This window comes from Sebastes umbrosus, chromosome 5 (assembly GCF_015220745.1).
Source record: "Sebastes umbrosus isolate fSebUmb1 chromosome 5, fSebUmb1.pri, whole genome shotgun sequence".
Classification (NCBI taxonomy): Eukaryota; Metazoa; Chordata; class Actinopteri; order Perciformes; family Sebastidae; genus Sebastes; species Sebastes umbrosus.
Genome location: NC_051273.1, coordinates 17,618,388 through 17,639,127, shown reverse-complemented (window position 1 = coordinate 17,639,127; position 20,740 = coordinate 17,618,388). Strand labels below are relative to the sequence as shown.

The window sequence follows — 20,740 nt, the reverse complement described above, 5'->3', positions numbered from 1 at the left end:
CTACCGCCTGTGTTGTCATGTGTGTGTATATGTGTGTGTATATGTGTGTGTGAGCAGCCAGCATAGGGGATCCTGAAACCCAAAACTGATCCGGTTAATCTAGGAGGAGGAGGAGGAGGAGGTGGAGGAGGAGGGGAGAGGTAGGGAGGGAAGGGTCAGTTGTGTGCAACAAACACACACACACACACACATACATATATATACACCATGTGGGACAGCAGTCAATCACAATTTGGTGGAGCTGGCACGGGCAAGCAGAGAATTAGGAGGGATTATCTATGGGGGGGGGGGGGGGAGGGAGGCGAAGGGGAGGAGTGGCGGGTGAAGCCCAATGCGCTGTATCACATAACAGGATGGAGGTGGGACCCACTGGCCATAACCATCACCTGTCTGTTAGTATCTGTCTGTCTGCCTGTCAGTCTGTATTTTTGATGCCGTATTGTAGATTATTTGTGTCCAAAATCACTCACTACTCACTATGTAGCGGACTATATAGTACATTTGCCATTTTGTAGAGCTGTCCGAATGTATAGAGAGAATTATGGTGCCTTCAAATAAAACTCATGAGCTTGTGTTTGCTTGAAGCGTGTACATGATGGGCTTGGCGTTCAAGTGGGTTTAGTCGAGAGAACATCGCTGCTAAGCAACGGCAATATTAACGTTACCGTCGGCATCTAGAAGCCACAGAAGCTAACAGTTTAGCAAGCTAGCAAGTGGGTAACATAATGCAGTGAATGCAAAGGCATAATGACAGAGGACAAAGATGAGGTCGTTGGGAATATCAACATTTTCCTCAGACATATTATACAATTAAAAAGTATTAAAATATACAACTAAAATTACAATATATTAACTTACTATTCACCAAAAAATAAACTTCCTTGGCCTCCGCCATTTCTGAAAACGTCAATTTACCACATATACCACAAGAGGGGGGCGTTCATATGGACTCTTCTCGAGAACACGGTAAACACGACCCCATTTGAAGGCACCATTATTATACCCTATATAGTGGACTCAAAGTATCCCACAATGCATTGTGAAAAATAGCAGACAACAATTGTCACTAAATAGGCCTTATATACCATCATGCATTGTACTGAAGGAAAAAAATGGCAGACGGACGAGAGGAGAGAGAGCAGCGCGATTGAGACAAATCCAGTTGCAGTGTGAAAATAATAGATTTAATGTGAGCAGAGCATCACAACACAAATGTTCACAAAGTACTTTGTATTTATTAATTTGGCAAAATACGCGTATTGCCACAACGCCAGACAGCAGCACATCTGCTTCCGGTCTTACCTTTCACGATAAAATCCTGAAACATATACACTACGTCACTGCTCACCAAGGGGAACCTAAATTCATTCAGAGTATTCCGCTAAGAGGCAACTCACCAAAATAGTTTATAATATGTATTTATCACAAAAATACATGTTGGTACTTATTATGGATGAGTGTATGATTTCAGACACAACCTATGTTTGCATTTTCTGTCTTTTGCAAAGAGTTAAATAATAAAAAATCAGCCAATGCAATCACCAAAGTCATTCATCAACTGTGATTAGTCAGCAGTACCAGTCACACGATATTACTATATTAATCTTTCCAACAAAAACACAACATAAAACATTTTTTATGAGGATCCCATAAACTTGTTTTTTAAAGAATTGACCAAGATATTAACTGAGTGGGACATTTTACAAGTGAAAAGTAAACTTGGCAGTGCTACTATTTTATGGCGAGACTGTTTCTAAATTACTCCAAATATATCTTTGGCATCTCTGTACTAAAACTAATGCTGTCTAATACATCAGCCTACCTTCATGAAGGTTTTTCTGATCATACAGCTGGTCCAACATCTCACTCATTGAATTGTATTATTATACTGACAGGTGTTTCTGTTATTTTGTCCATCCCATTTATATCAATGAGGGTAGGTTGAATAAGAGGAACACTTCTCTGTATAATGTGATAAACAGGCACCATAAACTACATCCTCTAAAATCATCATGAAGTTGAATCTCTCAAAAAAACAGACTGAACATAATGTTCGTGAAAGGATGATTTATTGCAGGACTGCTGCATTAGTTTTAGCAAGGTGTACCTAATAAACTGGCACCTGAAGTCAATACCAATATATTCTGATAAGCTAGTAGATTTATCAGGTGGGGTCTAGTCACAAACACCCACCATTTTTCTGGTATAGATATTGAGCAATATAAAACGAATGTAGCAGTAGTTTTATTTTTGTTCTGTCAGTTCTGTTAAATATATATATGTATTTTTAAATGCATCAGCAGAAAGCACTTTAGGATTTTATCATTTTTATCATAGCATGTATGATTGAATGTATAAATGTTTAAACTGGTTTTGCAATATTTTATTTACTTATGTGTGTTTTTTGTCTGTTGTTAAGAGATGCACTGAGGCAAATTCCTACTGTGTTGACATGGCAGTAAAGTATTGATTGATTGATCAATAGATAGAAGTTGGAGAATTTGTCAGTGTGCTGCTTGAAACTAACTTCCTTATCCCAAATTTCTTATACAATGTGAAATATGTATGTAACCTTGAGAAGTCGCCTCCTCGTCTCACTCCAAGTGACGATGCAAGAATCTTGCTGTTTGACTTCACGCAGCGACTTGTATTACTTATTTACAGTCACGCTTTTTTTCCCCTTTCTGTCTGAATATTAGGTCAATCTGGTTCTGTCTGTCTCTCTGTCAGTCTGTCTGTCCGTCCGTCACGTGGAAGTCTTCTGTTCAAGCAGCTGCCTGTTTTTCCACCACTGGCAGCGGCTGCATGAGAGAGAAAGCAACTGTGAAACAGATGCAGGTCTGGGAGTGATTGGGACAGAAATTATTCTATCTGTCTGCTTGTCTTCTCCGTCTATCTGTTTAGCCTCCGGCACACTTTCCACCAACACATGAGTATTCACACGGTATAAAGCAGGCATGCCTATGCATGGATGGATTCATGCGAACAAAACACCCACAAACAAAACATTTTCTCTTTCTTGTGCCCTCTCTCATGCCGCTCCATCTCAGTCCTCCCTCCCTCTTCTCTGCTTTTGTTCTTTACTTCTCCTTCTTAGCCCCCTTTGTTCTTCCTTTTGCCCGTGTCTCTCTGAGACAAGCAGAGACACATTCAGATAGCGCATGAAATAATAATTGGCTGGTGAAATATTTAGGAAAAAGGCACATGAATAGACGAGACATACCAAGTGTGGCAGAGGAGTGCCAGTGCCCCTCGTGTATGTGTCTGTGTGTGTTTGTGTCTGCTGAAGTGAGCAGCGATGAACATAAGCAACAGCTCATCGGTTTGAACCGTGAGAGGATGAGAGACTGATGAAGAGCTGCGGGGAATGTAACTAACATATCATCCACCTCTTTAAGACGCCCTCACATTTTCTCTTAGACTTTTGTCTGCATTTCTGCAGACCACTCAAAGGTTTTGATAACTTATGCTGACCTTACACCAAACCACTTTTCAAGCGATTTCACTGCCGCAGACATTTTTCCAATGTCGGAATAAAATCAAGAGTTTTGCTAAAGTTGCAGCGCGCTCCCATGATCTCGATCATTTAGTGTAAGGTGGTCATAAAACTCAGTCCAAGCTGTCTTAAGTCAGTCTTTGTCTCGTCTTGACGTCCCGATAAAATCAAATAAGTTTAATAATCTGTGAGTAAAAACTCTGTGACTTAAGACACATTGTCTTAAAATGTGAGAGGGTGTCAGACTTCAGTGTTTTAAAAGTGTTTTTAAAGTCTCTATTGTATTCCCAACAACAGAAGCTCATTTAGAGTTAGTGGCCCTCTTGTTGTGCTGAGAATCAATGGGCATCTTTGCCACGCACTTATTCTGCCAATCAGTCCTTCAGTTTGACAATGAAATCGGCAGCAAAGCAGCCAGTAAACCAAGAGTCAGACAGTCAGTCAGTCAATCAATCAATCAGCAAGCCAGTCAGCACACTATTTAACCAGTCAGCAAGTTAGCAAGTCAGTCACTCAGAGAGCTAGTCAGTTAATGCTGCAGCTCACCAGTCAGCCACTAAGCCAGCGGTGGATTACAAATCAGGGAAAGATTGGCAGCCAAAAGAGTCTCTGGACTCCATACAAGCCCCGCTCTGATCGTTTCTTTTAATGACAAAGAAGGGAACACAGGATTTGAGGATAGAAAATGGCCCGTTTTCTTTAATCAGAGAGCAGACTTAATCTGGGTGACTGCTGCTGATGTCTGACTAGAAGGTTGTTGGTTGCTTGTTCTGTGAGGTCGTCTCACTACAGCTGTATTGTTGATACTTGACTTTTTGCCATTTTACGGGGTTGCCTTTGCAATGCTGAATGAAATTAAATGTAAACAAGACGAGGACAAAAGGAAAGGAGGGGAGAATGTCATCGGTGGGAGGTGACAGCAATCCGCCGCACTGTTTACCATACATGGCTTTCATTACAGCCACAAATGTTGGGGAAAAACAAACTGCCCGACACAGCTAGATGCCAAAAAACTAAAAATGTCCAGTGTGCATGAAAAAGCAAACAGTTGCATTTCCAAGAAAACTGCATATGCATTTGCAAGCACTCACAAAATTCAACACATACTAATAAGTTGTTTAGCATGTCCTGCCACCGCAGCTACGAAATGTACTCGCAAATTCAATCTCATGCACATTAACACACACACACACACACACACACACACACACACACACACACACACACACACACACACGAACACACATCAAAATCCAACTTTAAGACACACACAAACACTCTTATGGTGGCTCTGCCCTCATTAATGGAGCATATGTGATGTCTGTGGCCACATATTTGGCAATAGTTTGTTTACTTGGCCATAAAAATAAAGTGTTACCCTACTGGTGGCCAAAGGAGAAGGAAGCCCTCCCTATGCACACACACACACGCAGATGATTATACATTTTGGTTGCAACGATTTTCCAACAGTTACTTAGGCTGTACCACACACTGGCGCACTTCTCATTTTCTTCCTCAGCATTTCTACTTCTCTTTTCTGCTGTTGTCACACACACTACTGATAGTAATTCAACAAATGCTTTAATGTCAGGACGTACATTTCAAAAGCAGAAAGTGACTGAATGATGTTCATGCCTGATGTAATAATAATGCTCAGAGCAGATTTAATTATGTATCCAGTAAGGGTGGGAGAAAAAAATCGATACAGCATAATATCGCGATATTTTGTGTGGCAATATTGCATCGATACATAGACATTAAGTATCAATCTTTTATTATATAAACTATTAACCTCTTACATCTCTTCCTAACTGGACGTGATGTGAACAAGCGGAACGTTTCAGTTTATCACAATGAAGATGTCCTAACCTGCTCTGTGCGTCAGCAAACAGGCAAAGCGACGTGACGCTTATTAGGAAAAACGGCTCTATTTACGCAAAGTTTCGCACACCTCTAACCTATTTTCACTGGTCAAAATAAACTCTGACAGTAACTGACAGTTAATCAATACCCCTCTCTCTATGTAATAGAGAGTGACATCGCTTGTACTATATCTGGATAATTATTGAAGATACTGGTATCATATGAAACTTGAAAACCTATGGAATCGATTGGTACCACGTCATGTTAGCTTGTCGGGAAGAGCGCTAAGTAACGCTCCAAAGCTACACAAAATTTTGGCGATGAAATGCTGGCATGGCCATTTTCAAAGGGGTCCCTTGACCCCTGACCTCAAGATATGTGAATGAAAACTCTGAGATGAACAGAGTGAAAACAGTATCTTATTAGATAAAACAGATGTTGACAAACTGCTTAATTTGAAGTTGAAAAAAAGGCAATAAATCGCAATATATCTTATCGCAATACTCATACAGTACATCGCAACATGTTTAAAATCGTAATAAGATCGTATCGTGACAAAAGTATTGTGATAATATCATATCATGGGGCCTCTGGTGATTCCCACCCCTGGTGTCCACAGTGATATTTTGTCATACAGTACTGTTGCAATTGAGGTACAACAATCTACACTTTCAGTAACTAGACAAGGGCCAACTTTTTTTTCTCACACTCACTCCGTCTCTCTTTTGTTGTGCGCTTGCTGAATAAACTCTGTCTGATCTTGATCCTCTAGACTACTGCCACCACAACTCCTAGGGCTGAGAAAAACATTGTAGTACACACACAAACACATACAGAGCGACAGCTTTAAATGTATATTCGGCCAAACTTACTTTAAACTAGAGTTGCCGAGAAAACAACAGAAACCTGCATGTTTGAGAGAAGACGTGTTTGTTTATGAGGGTTAATATATTGTGTGTGTAAAATGATGCAAAGGGTAGCAGTTATAGACATCTTTCTTAACCATGAAAACACACAGTAAATCCTCTCTTTCTTGCTCTCTCTCCCTCTCTCTCTCTCTCTCTGTCGCTGGGGTGTGGCAGCCAATCAAGGGCTTGTACATTCACAGCAACAGTCGAGGTCGGACTGCTGGGACATTATTTATTGTTATTGTTGTTGGCACACAAACCACAGCTCTCCTTTCCCCTTCCTCTCCCAGATCCATACAAACACATACACACACTTTAACAGCTGCACACACACACACACAAGCACTTTTACAGGAACACAAGGACAAATACAAATACTTGGCACACACACACCAAGACATACTTGCACACAAAGACACTTTGCACTTAAGGGCAAATGCACACTGTGTACACACCGGCACACACACGTTTACACACATCTAAGTCAACAAACATGGCAATAATATAAAAATGTATGCTCTCAAAAAGCACTAAAGAGACACAGACACATAAAAAGAAATCACACACACATGAAACAAAAAACACACCTCACACATGTTCACACACACACATTTGCAAAGTTCTGATAATGCTCGCCACAAAAATCCAGTGGAACCAATTACAGCTCCACTCGCCTGGCAAATCAGACATCGGTTTTAACCTTTTCCTACCAGAGAGCGAGGAGAACAAAGTCTGACTTCTGATAAAATAAAATAACGCTGCTTGAGCTGCCTTGAGATCCTTTCCTTATCATTTCCAAAGGGACGCAGAGGGGTTGAAAGGAGCTGCATTCAAGGCAGCTCTGTCCTCTCTGGCTGTCTGTCGCTGACAAAAAATAGGCCGTGATCTTTGACTGACACCAACAAAGACGCATCAAGGCTACTGAGTGAAAAGAGTTGAGTCCGTTTACTGGGAAGGTACTTCAGTAATAGATGTGTGGCAATGCATTTGCACAGTACCATCAAAACTTTGTAAGAGATTAACTACAAATCACATATATTTTACATTACCGCTGGCTATTTTCACACAAATTATTGTCATTTTTAAGCTGATTTTGTTCATTTTAAAGCAGCCAGTCAACTCGACTATGATATGAAAGTCAACCTTGAAGTTTGCTTCAGATAAACAATCTGTAACAGTGAACCATTCGTCGCCTCTCCTTTTCTGTCAAAGTTATCCTCTTGTGGTAATGCAATTGCTAGAAGAGACTATTTCGATCTGTCATTGACTATGTTTACATGCACAAAGTAGTCAGGTTTTTTGGCCTTATTCCGAAAAAGACAATATTCCTACTAAATTGTTTACATGGCTAATGAAAATGAATATTCCACTAACTCAGGGTGGGAATTAGCACCAGCCAAATGCTGGTAAAATATGCAAGTGGCTGATAGATTTGCTTCACTCACCAGCCAATAAAACAATGGTAATCTATTGAGTGGCTGGTGGATTTTAGAATCCACCAGCCACAGTGGCAGGTGGACAAAAGTTAATTTCCAACCCTGAATATTGCCGTTTACATGCAGCCGTGCATACTCTGATTAACGCAACCAGTGGTGGACTTGTTTGACCGTGTGAACACGCACAGCCTCCCTCTTTCATTCCTTCAACCACCTTCTTAAAAAGGTCGGCGTTGCGATATTTGCGCATATCGAAAAACCTGTTGATATCCAAGTCTTTCATAATGTTTAAAAGTAGGTGTGTTTCTCCTTCCGACCAGAAATGTGGGCTTTTCTTTTGGGCATGCATCTCTGCAAACTGTCGGCTAGTTGGTTTGTGTACAACACACAGAGCTGGCCATAAACAGGAAAGAAGCCATGTGTCGCAAACTGATGTAAAAAAAAAAAAAATTGAGACGGAATAAGTCCTAATTCAGAATATCCAAACGGAATAAGCTGTTTATTATGTCCTGACTAATAATAACTAATGTTGAATATGAATAATGACTAATGTTGTTGGATTATTCCTTATTTCATGGGCTATTTTGGGATTTATACTTTATTATTGCATACTCATATATATATTAGAAAAAACAAAAAACAAAGCATTCGGATACTGATTTGGAGGTCTATTACCATGACAATGGTCGAAGCTTCAAAATTTGGAAGCATTCAGGTCAAATGTTAGTGTGCATGCAAACGTCATCACTGTTGCAATCAAGAATGAGCTGACATCTGAGATTTGAAAATCAACTGCTGAAAAGCAACAAGCTCATATTGCCTATTTTCACAACATCCAGGTGTGCTTGTGGTTTGGCATCTGATTTTATTCTCTGGCAGCATACATCAGCTCTTTAATGCTTTCTAGCAGCCAACTTTGATTTTTGAAATCTTCCTCGAATGCACCAGCAAGGAGACAGGGGTTATATTCCAGCTGCGCTTGGAAAAAACAGGCTGAAAAAACCTGGATGCAATGCATATGTTACAAGTTAACCCTGTTCTGCATTTATGAGGACAAACACACACATGTTTATGTAGACGCTCATGCACACGTACGTACATACAGTCTGTAACCACAAATACACATGCATGCACACACACACTGTTCTTTGCACCCTCACACCTCTCCACAGATCACATTTCATAGCAACACCAGAAATAAAGTTCCTCTGGCAGAGGAGGGCTGGAGAGGAAGAAGGAGAGAAAGAAAAGACAAGAGAGAGAAGCAGAAGAGAGACAGAAGGAGAGATATCGAGGCTATCGATCGGTTAGAGTTGGCTCAATCTGGGATTGAACTTTATCACAAACGCAGAGCATCGCAGCAGGAAGCTCTCTGATACGCCTCTAAAAGGAGAGAACAGAGGAATGTTCTCACTCGATTCCTCCTTTGCATCTCTCATTCATTTTCATTTCTCTTTCCACTCCCGGCCTTTTTAAAGAATCCTTTCTCTCCCTTTTTTCTTGGCTCTTACATCTTTCACTTTCTCCCTTTGTTTTTCACTTCTCTCCTGTTCCTCTTAGCGTCTCTCCCTCCTATTCCAGCGGCTGGCTTATTAGCATTCTCTCTGTACATATAATTGATTCCTCATGCCTTCCTCTTGTGAAAATGTCATTCATAATTCTGTGTGATAGCTAGCTGGCTGGCTTGCTGGCTGACTGAGTGGTTGGCTGGCTGGCTGCGAGGCAAAGTGGCCACTGACCCATTTGTAGCAGATACAAAGAGACTGACAACCAAATCTGATTATAGCAACCGGACCGGGGCCCCTGTGAAACGAATGGCCTAAGCCAGACTGAGCCTAAGCTGTCATTCATCCTTCTGTGCTTTTTAGTCTGTGCATTTAACCTTTATTTTACCCCGGCCTGGCAGGTAAATTAACAGCAAATTCCCACTGCTGATGAAGGGTGAAACTGAAGGAGGGAAGGGACTTTGAGGAGGTATTGAAGGGGAAGTACTTGTGCACTCACGACCTTTCTTAGTGGTAATGGAAATTAATTTAACAATCAATTAAACAGCCTGTGTGTGTATGTGTGCAACTGATTGCTTAGCAACCAAATGGACAGCTGACAGTTGTACTAACCAACTCACACACACGCACGGATCTATTCTCACACACATGCACACAAACAGCATGACATATACACACACCTAGAGACGACTTAACAATGACGTACCCACACAAGTTGAGAAGTGCAGATTCAGTTATATGCCACCTACACACGGAGCTAACGGGTAGAGGTAGCGACGGACTTGGCGAAGTTAGCGAAAGTATACACGTGTGACTACGTCTGGTTTCAAAATAAGATGTTAACAAAGGGAACTGTATATACAAAAAATATATATATGGAAATAAGATTGACTGGATTGGATTCACCAAAAGTATAAAACATTACATGTCCCTTATACATTTAAAAGGAAATACCACTAATTTGTGAGGGAGATGTCTTTATTGTTTGATTTTTAGGTTGCTGGAAAAAATGTAATTAATAATGACAGACAATTATTGATATACTTCGCCCAATGTCGGCTGGGATCGGCTCCAGCCCCCCCGCGACCCCTAACGGGATAAGCGGTTGCAGATGGATGGATGGAATTATTGATATATTTGACATCTCTGACTACATACATGCTGAAAATCAAACATTTTAATGTATTAATTTAGATGTTTTTTCAAATTAAAAGTCCCTAGAAGGGTATGATTCAACTTTTTCCCATGGTCTAGTGTTAAAAAAAGTTAACAAAATCGCAATAAATCGTAATATCGAATAGCAATACTTGCCAAGTATCGTGATGGTATCAAATCGGGAGATAGGCGTATCGTCCCAGCCCCAACACACACAAGTTGAGAGGTGCAGATTCAGTTATGTGCCACCTACACTGCTAACCATCAACAAGATCTCAAAGGCACCTGGTTGCAGCTGACGGAGAGGGAGGTGGTGTGTGTGTGTGTGTGTGTGTGTGTGTGTGTGTGTGTGTGTGTGTGTGTGTGTGTGTATGTGTGTGTGTACATAACAGGGAATCTCTTAGCCCTAACACCCCCCTCCCCTGACGTCTCAACTCCTCATGTTACAGTACAGTCCTTATAACTAAACAAGAGAGAGGGACAAGCTGAAAAAAGACAGAAAGACAAAGACAAGGGGAGACCAAGAAACTGAGAGACATAAGGAGAGACAAAGTGGAAGTAAGAGGAGGAAAGACACAAGATAAGAGAAGCAGGGAGGCATGAAGAGAGAGCAAAAAGAAGGGCAGAGGGAGATACAAGTGACAAGGTGAATCTGAGAGGCAACTGAGAGATTGGAGTTGAGAGATAGACGTGGAGAGAGAGAGAGACAGAAAAAGAGTCAGACAGACAGGAGAAAGAGACATAAGGAGGTACTTACCGGATGCCTGCCCTGAGGGTACATGATCCCAGGAGAGGAGAGGCTGCCAGTCCGTTTGATGGCCAGGTTAGTCCCCTGGCCCTCCACTCCTCTGCCCTCCACCGGTCACACAAACCAACCCACACACACACACTCTGTAAGTCCAGTCCTTGCTCTTCAGCTGGGTCAAACACAGCAGAGTCTTTTTCTTTCCTTCTCTCTTCTAAGGCAAATTCTTGTTGACACACAACTGAAGAGCGCCAAATCCGTCTGTTCGTTTATCCAACAATGTCATGATAAAACGGAGTGCCAGACTTTACCTCCTCCTCCTCCTTCTTCTTTTCCCAGTGAAGTCTCAGTTTCTCCACCTCCTCGTCTTCCTCTCAGCGTCCCTTTTCCTCACCCTGTGATCAGCTTTCCTCACCCTGTGATCAGTCAAGGTCCACACGTAGTGACATGACACCGAGCATTTCATCCAGGCAGGCTTCCCTCTCCTCCTCCTCCTCCTACTCTTACTCTTACTCTTCTCCTCGTGCCCTTTCACCCAGCCATCCAATGGTGAGACATGCAAACATAAACACACTCTCAGCTCGGTCCAAATAGTCTTCTTCTCTGCTTTTTCCTCCTCTTCACCCCCTCTCTGACACACTGCCTTGACTGCTGCCGCAGAAAAGAAGAAGAAGGAGAAGAAGGAGGAGAAGAAGAAGGAGGGAGGGGAGAAGGGAGAGAGAGAGGGAGAGCTTTGTTTTTAATCTAAATGTGGAAAAAAACGCGAGAGGAAAGCAGGAAAGAACAGCAGGTCAGTGGAGGATCCAGCGGGCTTTTCAGCAGCAAGAGCCCTAGACTGTAATATATTGTGCCTGTTGGCTTCAACACAAACACGACAGGCTGCTAAAGCTCCTCTTAAGGTGGAACTGAGTAGATAGAGACACTCAGAGAGGGAGAGAGAGAGGCGGAGGGAGGAGAGAGCAGCAAAGAGAGAGATGGATCCCTTTTCAATTGTGGTCAGACAGACAAAGCAATCAGTCATGCACAAAGACTCAGGCTCAAACTGATATGAATCGAGATTCACACACACAAAACGCTCCGACACTCATACATAAATTCAGGACAGCTACATGGACACACTTGTTACGCAACACAAACACAGATAGTTACTCAGAGTGATACGTTTATTACCCAGTTTACACCTTGCATTAAAATGCGTTGTGGATGATTGGATAGCTATCCAATCATGCTTAATCGCAAATAAATCCAGGTGTAAACAACTTGGGATGCACTTACGAACTGATTTGATTGCTCAAACCTCCTCAGGAAGTGGTCCGAGACGCATTGCATCCAGATGTTTGTCAACTGTAAATGCATCGCCGTGCCAAGCCACATTCGTCACTCCTCCCAAACAGAGACATTTCATCCAAAGAGCAACAGAAAAGTAACATAACTCATAGGTAATCGAAATAGGAGACGGAAAATGGAGGCACTTCATTTGTGTTTGGGATTTGTTTGCACACGCCGTGCAGCTGTTTGGGTATAAAAACATAACAATGCATCCAGTTCTTTGTGTGACATACTGTATCTGGCGTATGCACACAGTGAAAACATTGAAACAAATCAGATACACGTGGCACAATTATTAGCAACATTAACAAGTAACCTAGGTATGTTAATCAGGTAATGCTCTCTCAGATTTTTTAATCAGACTATTGCCTTAATCTGGTTATAACCAAGTGGTAAGTATGCATGCTGCTTGATTTCCCATGCCTAAAGTGGGCAACCTGTGTCTGAGAAGTGAAGCCAATGCTGAAGTGCCTTAAACTTGCATTCTCTCTAATAGCCAGCAGGGGGCGACTCCTCTGGTTGCAAAAATAAGTCTACTTGTATAGAAGTCTCTGAGAAAATGACCCTACTTCTCACTTGATTTATTACCTCAGTAAACATTGTAAACATGAGTTTATGGTCTCAATTGCTAGTTTCAAGTCTGAAAGTTAATTAGAACCTTTCTGGTCGCTTAAAAATGTTTTATTTAGCGTTTGGTTGCAAAAGAACAAGATGGCGACGGCCAAAATGCCAAACTCAAGGTTTCAAAACGGCAGTCCACAAACCAATGGGTGACACTTTTAACACAGGGCAGTCTCTCCAGACAGTAAACATAATTGATATACTGACTATTGTGATTCATATAATTAAATATAAATGTTTTCTTTAGGGGTGTCAAAGTTAACGCAATAATAACGCATTAATGGAAATTAAAATGATATTAAAAACGACAAAACTAAGGAATCCATTGGTACCAACAATGTCATGTTAGCTTGTTGCGAAGGAGGTTAAATAACGCTCAAAAGTTACGCAAAATTTTGGCAGGGAAAAACTGTCATGGCCATTTTCAAAGGGGTCCCTTGACCTCTGACCTCAAGATATGTTAATGTAAATGGGTTCTATGGGTACCCACGAGTTTCCCCTTTACAGACATGCCCACTTTATAATAATCACATGCAGTTTGGGGAAACACACACTGACAGCTGTTGTTGCCTGTTGGGCTTGAGTTTGTTATGATTTCAGCATATTTGTTATGCTAAATACAGTACCTGTGAGGGTTTCTGGACAATATTTGTTATTGTGTTGTGTTGTTAATTGATTTCCAATAATAAATATATACATACATTTGCATAAAGCAATCATATTTGCCCACTCCCATGTTGATAACAGTATTAAATACTTCTCCCTTTAAGGTACATTTTGAACAGATAGAAAATGTGTGATTAATTACGATTAAATATTTTAATCGATTGACAGCCCTAGTTTTCTTGCTTCTTTCTATTGCCAGCTGATATGATACTATGTTGATTTAACTCAGCTTTTACATTTGCTATTCTAACCATCCATTGGTAGGTGGTCTTTTGGGGAAAAAACACTTGCCACAAAAGGAAGTGATTCATTTCCCTTTTCCCTTACCAGAAACAGTGGTTTGTTTGGAGAAGACAGAAGAACTGGGCACCCCCCCAAAAAAAATCAACAGCCACCAAGAAAGGATGCTACCTACAATGAAATTCCAATGAAATGGGCGTTAAAGTAGGAGCCACACATCGTGTAGTGATATCTGGCAGAACTACAGCGCAGAAGCAAAACAGCAACGTCCACTTAGCGCCAAAGATGTCATCAAAATCAATAAGTCGAGTATCTGGGGGACTACCACAGTAACACCCCACAAATATCCCGCTACAGCAAGATAACAATGTCTCCCAGCCTACTTTTGACTGCTGACTCCGGTGCCCGTGCTATTTACAGTACAGGACTGCCCAGATTGGACCTACACCAACTAAGACCTGGTATTTAAAGCCTTTCAATGTACAGTACACTAGTCTGGCCCAGCCGTCTTTGGCGCTGTTTATAATGAGTTTATCCAGGGCAGCTCTGCCTTTGAACTTGATCAAACAGCCATTAATCCGACAGTGTAGAATCGGACACAGTCAGTCTTGGCATCCGTGGAGGGTTAGCAGTAAGACAGAAACTGCATTTGATAACAAGCGGGTTAACCAGAGGGCAGTCCCAAAGCTTCAATTAAGGTCACCTACAGACATCCTATTATCCAATGCAGTCTATCAGCAAACACTATAGATCCATTCGGAGAAACTTAATGCTGGCTTATGTCAACAAATTACAACTCAGCTAAGTTTGTTTGAATTTGCACTAATTTTAGCATTTGTACCCAAATATCTGATCTGATGTTGAGTAATCATTAAGCTGTTTTGAGTAAGAAACTATAAACATTTGTCAGGATATTAGAGGAGAAGGGACAAGTGGATCAGTAATTTTGGTTAAGAGAGGACATGCAGTGAACAATAGAGGACATTCAGAGGAAAAAATAATTCATACAGTACTGTATCATCTTGATGTTGCGATGACAACAGTGCTGAAGGCTCTGTATTAGCAGCATGAGATCAATGATACTACACAGGTTGAAACTATTACCCAGCAAACAGGATTAAAGGGTCCATTTCCATAAAATCATACAATCACTTGTGGGTGGGGGCGCATGGAGGTTGAGTAAGTGTTGATTTTTTTTTTCTGTGGTTTATTATACTTTATTAATTAATTCAGTAACATATTAAACATTTGTAAGGCAATTAATAATAAATGATGATGAGTTAAAATGAAACAGGTAATAAATTGATCAATTAAAAGTTCTTTTTTAATTGATTTGCAAAATCGCTTCTACTTTTTACTTTTTTATTACATTTACTGCTGTGTCTTTCTATCATATCCCATCTCACAGTTCATTACCAGCCGCGATGCTGTATTGTTTTGACCTTGTGAGTCTGTGTGTGTGTGTGTGTGTGTGTGTGTGTGTGTGTGTGTGTGTGTGGCCAAATGTGGTCCTGGAGACGCCTACTGTAGCGGGAACTACCACGGAAGTGGTTTTGAGTACTTTGCAAGGTGTTTATATTTCTGATTTTGTCACCGTGATAGCATCACAACTGTGCAAAATGCAGTCACGAAACTTGTATATGTAATATGGCACTTAAATGCACTAAAGTTTTGTCAGATGATATTATTGAATGCAATTTAAGCAAAGATAACATTTTTCTGATTACTCAATGAATCTATTTAAATAGGTAGAATACTTGATTTAAAATAAAATAACATTAATCATTTATTAAAATAATCAATATCTGCAGCCCTAAAATGTAGGACACATTCAAAAATGGGTGTGGTCCATGCTAGGGCGCCGGACGTAGGCGGGTAGGAAGTGGGGAAGGGGCCATTGCCCCCCTCACACACTTTACGCCCCTGGCCGGATTTGGCATCGCGGCTGGTGTGATCCCCTCTCAAGACGGTCTCTAGTTTCTAGGGTTGACTCGAATGCTTCATAGCTTCGACCATTGCCATGGCAATCAACCTCCAAATCAGTATTCGAATGCTTGGTTGTTGTTTTTTATTTTGTTTTATATTTAGATATTTATGTAATATTTAAGTATAAATCCCAAATTAGCCCATGAAATAAGGAAAACAAAAAAAACATTATTATTTTTTTATATTCAACATCAATTATTATTAGTTATTCTCAGTTGGATATTGCTGTTTCTTGTGTGTAGAGCTGCATGTGTGTACAGTAGAGCGGCAGCAGCAGTGTCTCAGGCACTGAAATGGGGAAGCTGCACCGCGCTGCGTAGCTCAAAAAATTATATTCGGGACGGTCCTGCTAGTTTCTTTTGTGTTTCACTGTTTTAAGACCATATTTTATGTGTTCTGTAACTGTTTAATTCAAAGCAATACTACTATTACTACTACATTTAAATGAAGTAATTGCACAAAGTAATGAAACAACACTGTTCAATCTAATACACCCAGATGTTTCGCCACTAGAGCCTTATTTGGTCTGGTAAGACCTATAGCTTATGGTGGCTAATGTTAGTGCACTTTTAAAATATACTGCTGTGTAAAACACAGAGGCAGCCCTAGTCAGTTCACTCACTTTCTTCTCTACTTGTGCTACCGTCACACTACATTTTGGCATGTCACAGATAAACATGTGTCGCTCTCTTTCCACCTTTCCTGCTCTTCTTCCCATCCGCCGTCATTCAAAATCACTCTTTCAGCTTCCTCTTTAACACAAACATGTCGTCATTCAACGGTGCCCCCCACCAACACCATCACCCTCCCCATGTAGCCCATTGTACTAATCAGCATTATCTAATTGTCTAGAATGGATTATGCAGGTAATTATTCCCCCGACTCCTCACACTGGGGTTCAGAGCGACAGATGGGCAGGCATACAAACACAGACAGACATCAACTCAGTCCAGAAGTTACATAGGTTCAAAGCTTGTAGTTGTATCCAGTGTTTCTAATACTGCCTTAATCTATAGCATGTCAGGGTACGTTCATACTTGCCAACCCTCCTGACTTTCCTGCGAGACTCCCGTTTTTCATTGCCCTCTCCTGTTTTCCTCCTGATTTTCACATTATCTTAACGTGTTTCTGGCATTGTACAGCGTGTTTAAGCCCTACTGTTTCCACTTGGACGACAATAGAGCTACACCAAATCTCGTTTCCCGGCGAAAGAGAGTTGCTCGCGACCATAGATATATATACACTCGCAACCAACACAACATGGTTTGAGCTGATAACATAAAAATGCTGGTGCAGTGTACTTATTATTTAGTTATTTTCATTCTTTAAAAGTCACCAGAACGCAGGACACAAAGTCTCTGAAACTTTAATTTCTACCTTTTAGGTCTCAAGGTTGGCAAGTATGGGTACGACAGCCTTCAGCTCCCTCCTTTTAGGAAAGATTTGTATTAATGTTTTCTGAATAATCAAAAGAAAAACTGTTGGAACAACAACTGAAAAAAATGCCAGTTTAAACTTCCCAAGAGATGCAGAAAATGAGCGACTGCAGTTTCTCTATAGATTTGTATGCATCAAAAAGAGTGCATTTTACTGACCTCTGCCTTTGTGATACATGAGGAAGTTCAGGGATGCAGGCTGAGGGGATCCACAGAGGAGAGTCAGCACCATCAGAGCGACGATCAGCAAAAATCTAAAACACAGAGGAGCAGAATCACCTGTTAGGTAGAATAAAGTCTATAATTTAAGGTCTCAAAGCCCTAAATAGCAGTACCACATGATATTAGCTGACTACTAATATGCATCATTACATCAGCTAATAACAGTAATACACATTTTCTAGCAGAATAGCTGCAGATCATTTGTGTCAGCAGTCAATTATTCATATATTTGAGCACTATTAAGCTTCTGAGGAGCGGGGCTTACTATGAAGGGTGCAGGAGGTCCACAGGGTAAAACTACACTTATATTTTAATATTTATTGAGTTTTTGATTGTGCATACAACCAAAAGTACTGTGTATGTTAACTTACAACTTCTTTTATAATCAAAAAGATAGAAAAAGAAAACACAATAAAACAATAAACAAACAGAACGGTCATGGTTACAAGTGTCCATTATGAAAGACGGGTGTTTACAAATCCAGTATCTTGTAATGTATACATGAGTTAGTCCATAAGCATTTTCCACTATGTCATAAATCATCCATTTCTTCCATTTACTAACAAAAATATTTCTCTCACTCTAAGCTGGAAAGTCATTTTTTTCCATAGTATAAATCTCTCTTATAATTTCTAACCATCGTGCTATAGTAGTTATACCAGTTTCTTGTTATTGCCCTCTTACTTGTGATCAATAATATCTTGGTTAAAAATCTAGTTATCATCATCAGTGACATTCCTTTGGTGTTGCATATCCCAAATTACCTTTAATTGCAACATGCACATTATCCCCCAAATGAGTGTAATTTATGACATTCCCAAAAGAAAATGTGTGTGTGGTTAAATTAAAAGTGGCAAAACCACTGTTTCACAAAGTTGACAAAACGTGATAATTTGACATTTTTTTGTTGTAAAAGTGTACCAAACTCTGCTACAAAAATTATTCTGTTGTTAGCTTGCTAAAGTCAGCTTACCTGGCTAACAGAGTGAACACCTTTAAGCTAGTTGACACAGCAGTTGAGACAGCAGCATCATTTTAACATGAAATTAGACCTTAAAACCAGTAAATAACGCTCGTTTTAGACGATGTAACTTACATTTAAACCAAGTCACCTGTCAGGTAAGTAACTGCCCGTGTCTTTTGCTTTGTTTTAAGTTAAAAACACGCTGTAAAGACGATGAAAAGTGAAGTTTAGTGCACAAACACAAACACACCTCCATCACTGAGAGGAGGAGAGGTCGCCACAGCAACTCCTCCGCGCGACCTTAAAAGCTCTTCCTTGTTTGAGGACCGTCTCTGCACTCTGATTGGCCCAAGGGATGCCTCGCTCTGACCAATCGGTGTGAGGGTACCCCACGTTGGGTCCTGACGTCACGAGATAATCTGACCAATAGCGTGCCGATTCTGCCACTGAATGGGTGTAGGAGGAGGATGAGGAGGAGAAGGAGGAGGAGGGGACCTGAGCAGTCTGTGGGGATTGTGGGCATTGAAGTCCCAATTATTCTGCACACACACACACGCACACAAACACACACATGCACACGCTGTCAGTCACGCTACATAAATGCTCAGTAAATTCCACCGTTAATTTCAATCCTGCTATTTCTACTGCACACACACACACACACACACACACACACACACACACACTATATACACACACACACAGGCTATACACACACAAGCTACATACACACACACACACACACACACACACACACACAGAGTGGGTAAACACCTCACTTCTGAGACATGTCCGGCTCGAAATTAAAGATTTATTTTTTTTCTTAGCCAATTTTCTTTATTCCACTTCAAACACTGAAATCAAAATAGGTAAATGGGTGGCCTTCTAATGAGGCACATGGAGCAACATAAATCATAACCTGGCTGCAGGGAGGGATATGGCTGTATACTGTAAAGAAGAAGTCATCTGTGAACCTGCAGTGTCTGTCTGTGTTGCTGCTTTGAAATGCTGCAATCAGTTTACTCCTGTATGTTGGTTTGTTTAGATCTCAAACTGTTTAGGAGCCAGGGACCCCTTACAGGGGAGAACGTTTTCCAAGGACCCCCTCTTATGCGTTACACCGATTCAGCATATGTTTACTACAGTTTGTGCTCTTAGATACCATTGGAGCTATTTGTATTTTAAAACCTTTTCAATTTAAATAATTAAAAAATTGTTTCATAGTGTTAAAGAGAAACACATTTCAGTTTGAATCATGATAAGATAAGATAAGACAGGACCAGACAAGGTAAGAAAAGGTAAGATGAGATAAGATGTAAGGTAAGATGTAAGGTAAAGTAAGATAAGATAAGATAATTGTTCATTGTGTGCAACATTAATGTCCAACATGTGCAATATTACTTATTTTTCTGTTTGTTAGCTTACTTTACCTTTTTTATTTTACTTATTTTATCTTATTTACTCATTTTACTAAATGTATCTCACTTAATTGCTATTCTACTAGGCACTGGTGCTAGAAATAGTACTTTTTATTTCATACACTTGTATTTTATACACTTGAACTTGTTGTTATTTTGTTGTATTTTTGAGCAATCTCTGGCACAAGAATTTCTTTCGGGATTAATAAAGTTCTATCTTATCTTATAATATAAGATGTAAGGTAAGGTAAGATAAGGTAAGGTAAAGTAAAGTTAAGTAAAGTAAGGTAAGATAAGATAAGATAAGATGATCTTTTATTAGTCCCACAACGGGGAAATTTGCAACATTATTGAATGCTAAAACCACCTTTAAACAGAGAGTGATTTTATTCAAATTGCATTTGGACTCAACTTGACAGCATTTATAGTCTACAATTCAAGTAACTGATTTTAAAAGCTTTCAGAAAACGACCAGTAGCAAGACTGGAATAGTCCTAATTAATCCAGATATTTAAATTTACCAGTCTAAAGCTGACTTCAACTTAAAAATAATGAACCTATTGCTATGTGTTACAATCATATCAGAGTTTCTCTTGGCCCAAAGCTAATGTGGGTGGGAGTAATGGACACAATATGCTTTGTTTTATTGGCGCAAATGGTCCCCATCTGTAGATATGCACTTTTTATTTTATAATTTAAAGCAGGTTATTTCGCGGACCCCCTGGTCCTTTGAGAATCACTGATTTAGAT

General features: G+C 40.3%; 1 protein-coding gene across 5 annotated transcripts in view; it reads right to left on the bottom strand.

Moving 5' to 3' along the window:
* tle2b (TLE family member 2, transcriptional corepressor b) overlaps positions 1 to 18,860 on the bottom strand; it is a 104,083-nt gene extending 85,223 nt beyond the window's left edge. For 2 of the 5 annotated variants that reach the window (XM_037769954.1, XM_037769953.1), the window contains exon 1: positions 11,121 to 11,962. In XM_037769954.1, the coding sequence (XP_037625882.1) occupies positions 11,121 to 11,144 (24 nt within the window). In that variant the 5' untranslated portion in view covers positions 11,145 to 11,962. Of the gene's footprint in view, positions 1 to 11,120; positions 11,963 to 17,545; positions 17,641 to 18,704 lie in introns of those variants that run through there. The other 3 variants (XM_037769950.1, XM_037769951.1, XM_037769955.1) reach the window with 3 other exon arrangements.
* Positions 18,861 to 20,740: the final 1,880 nt, after the last annotated feature.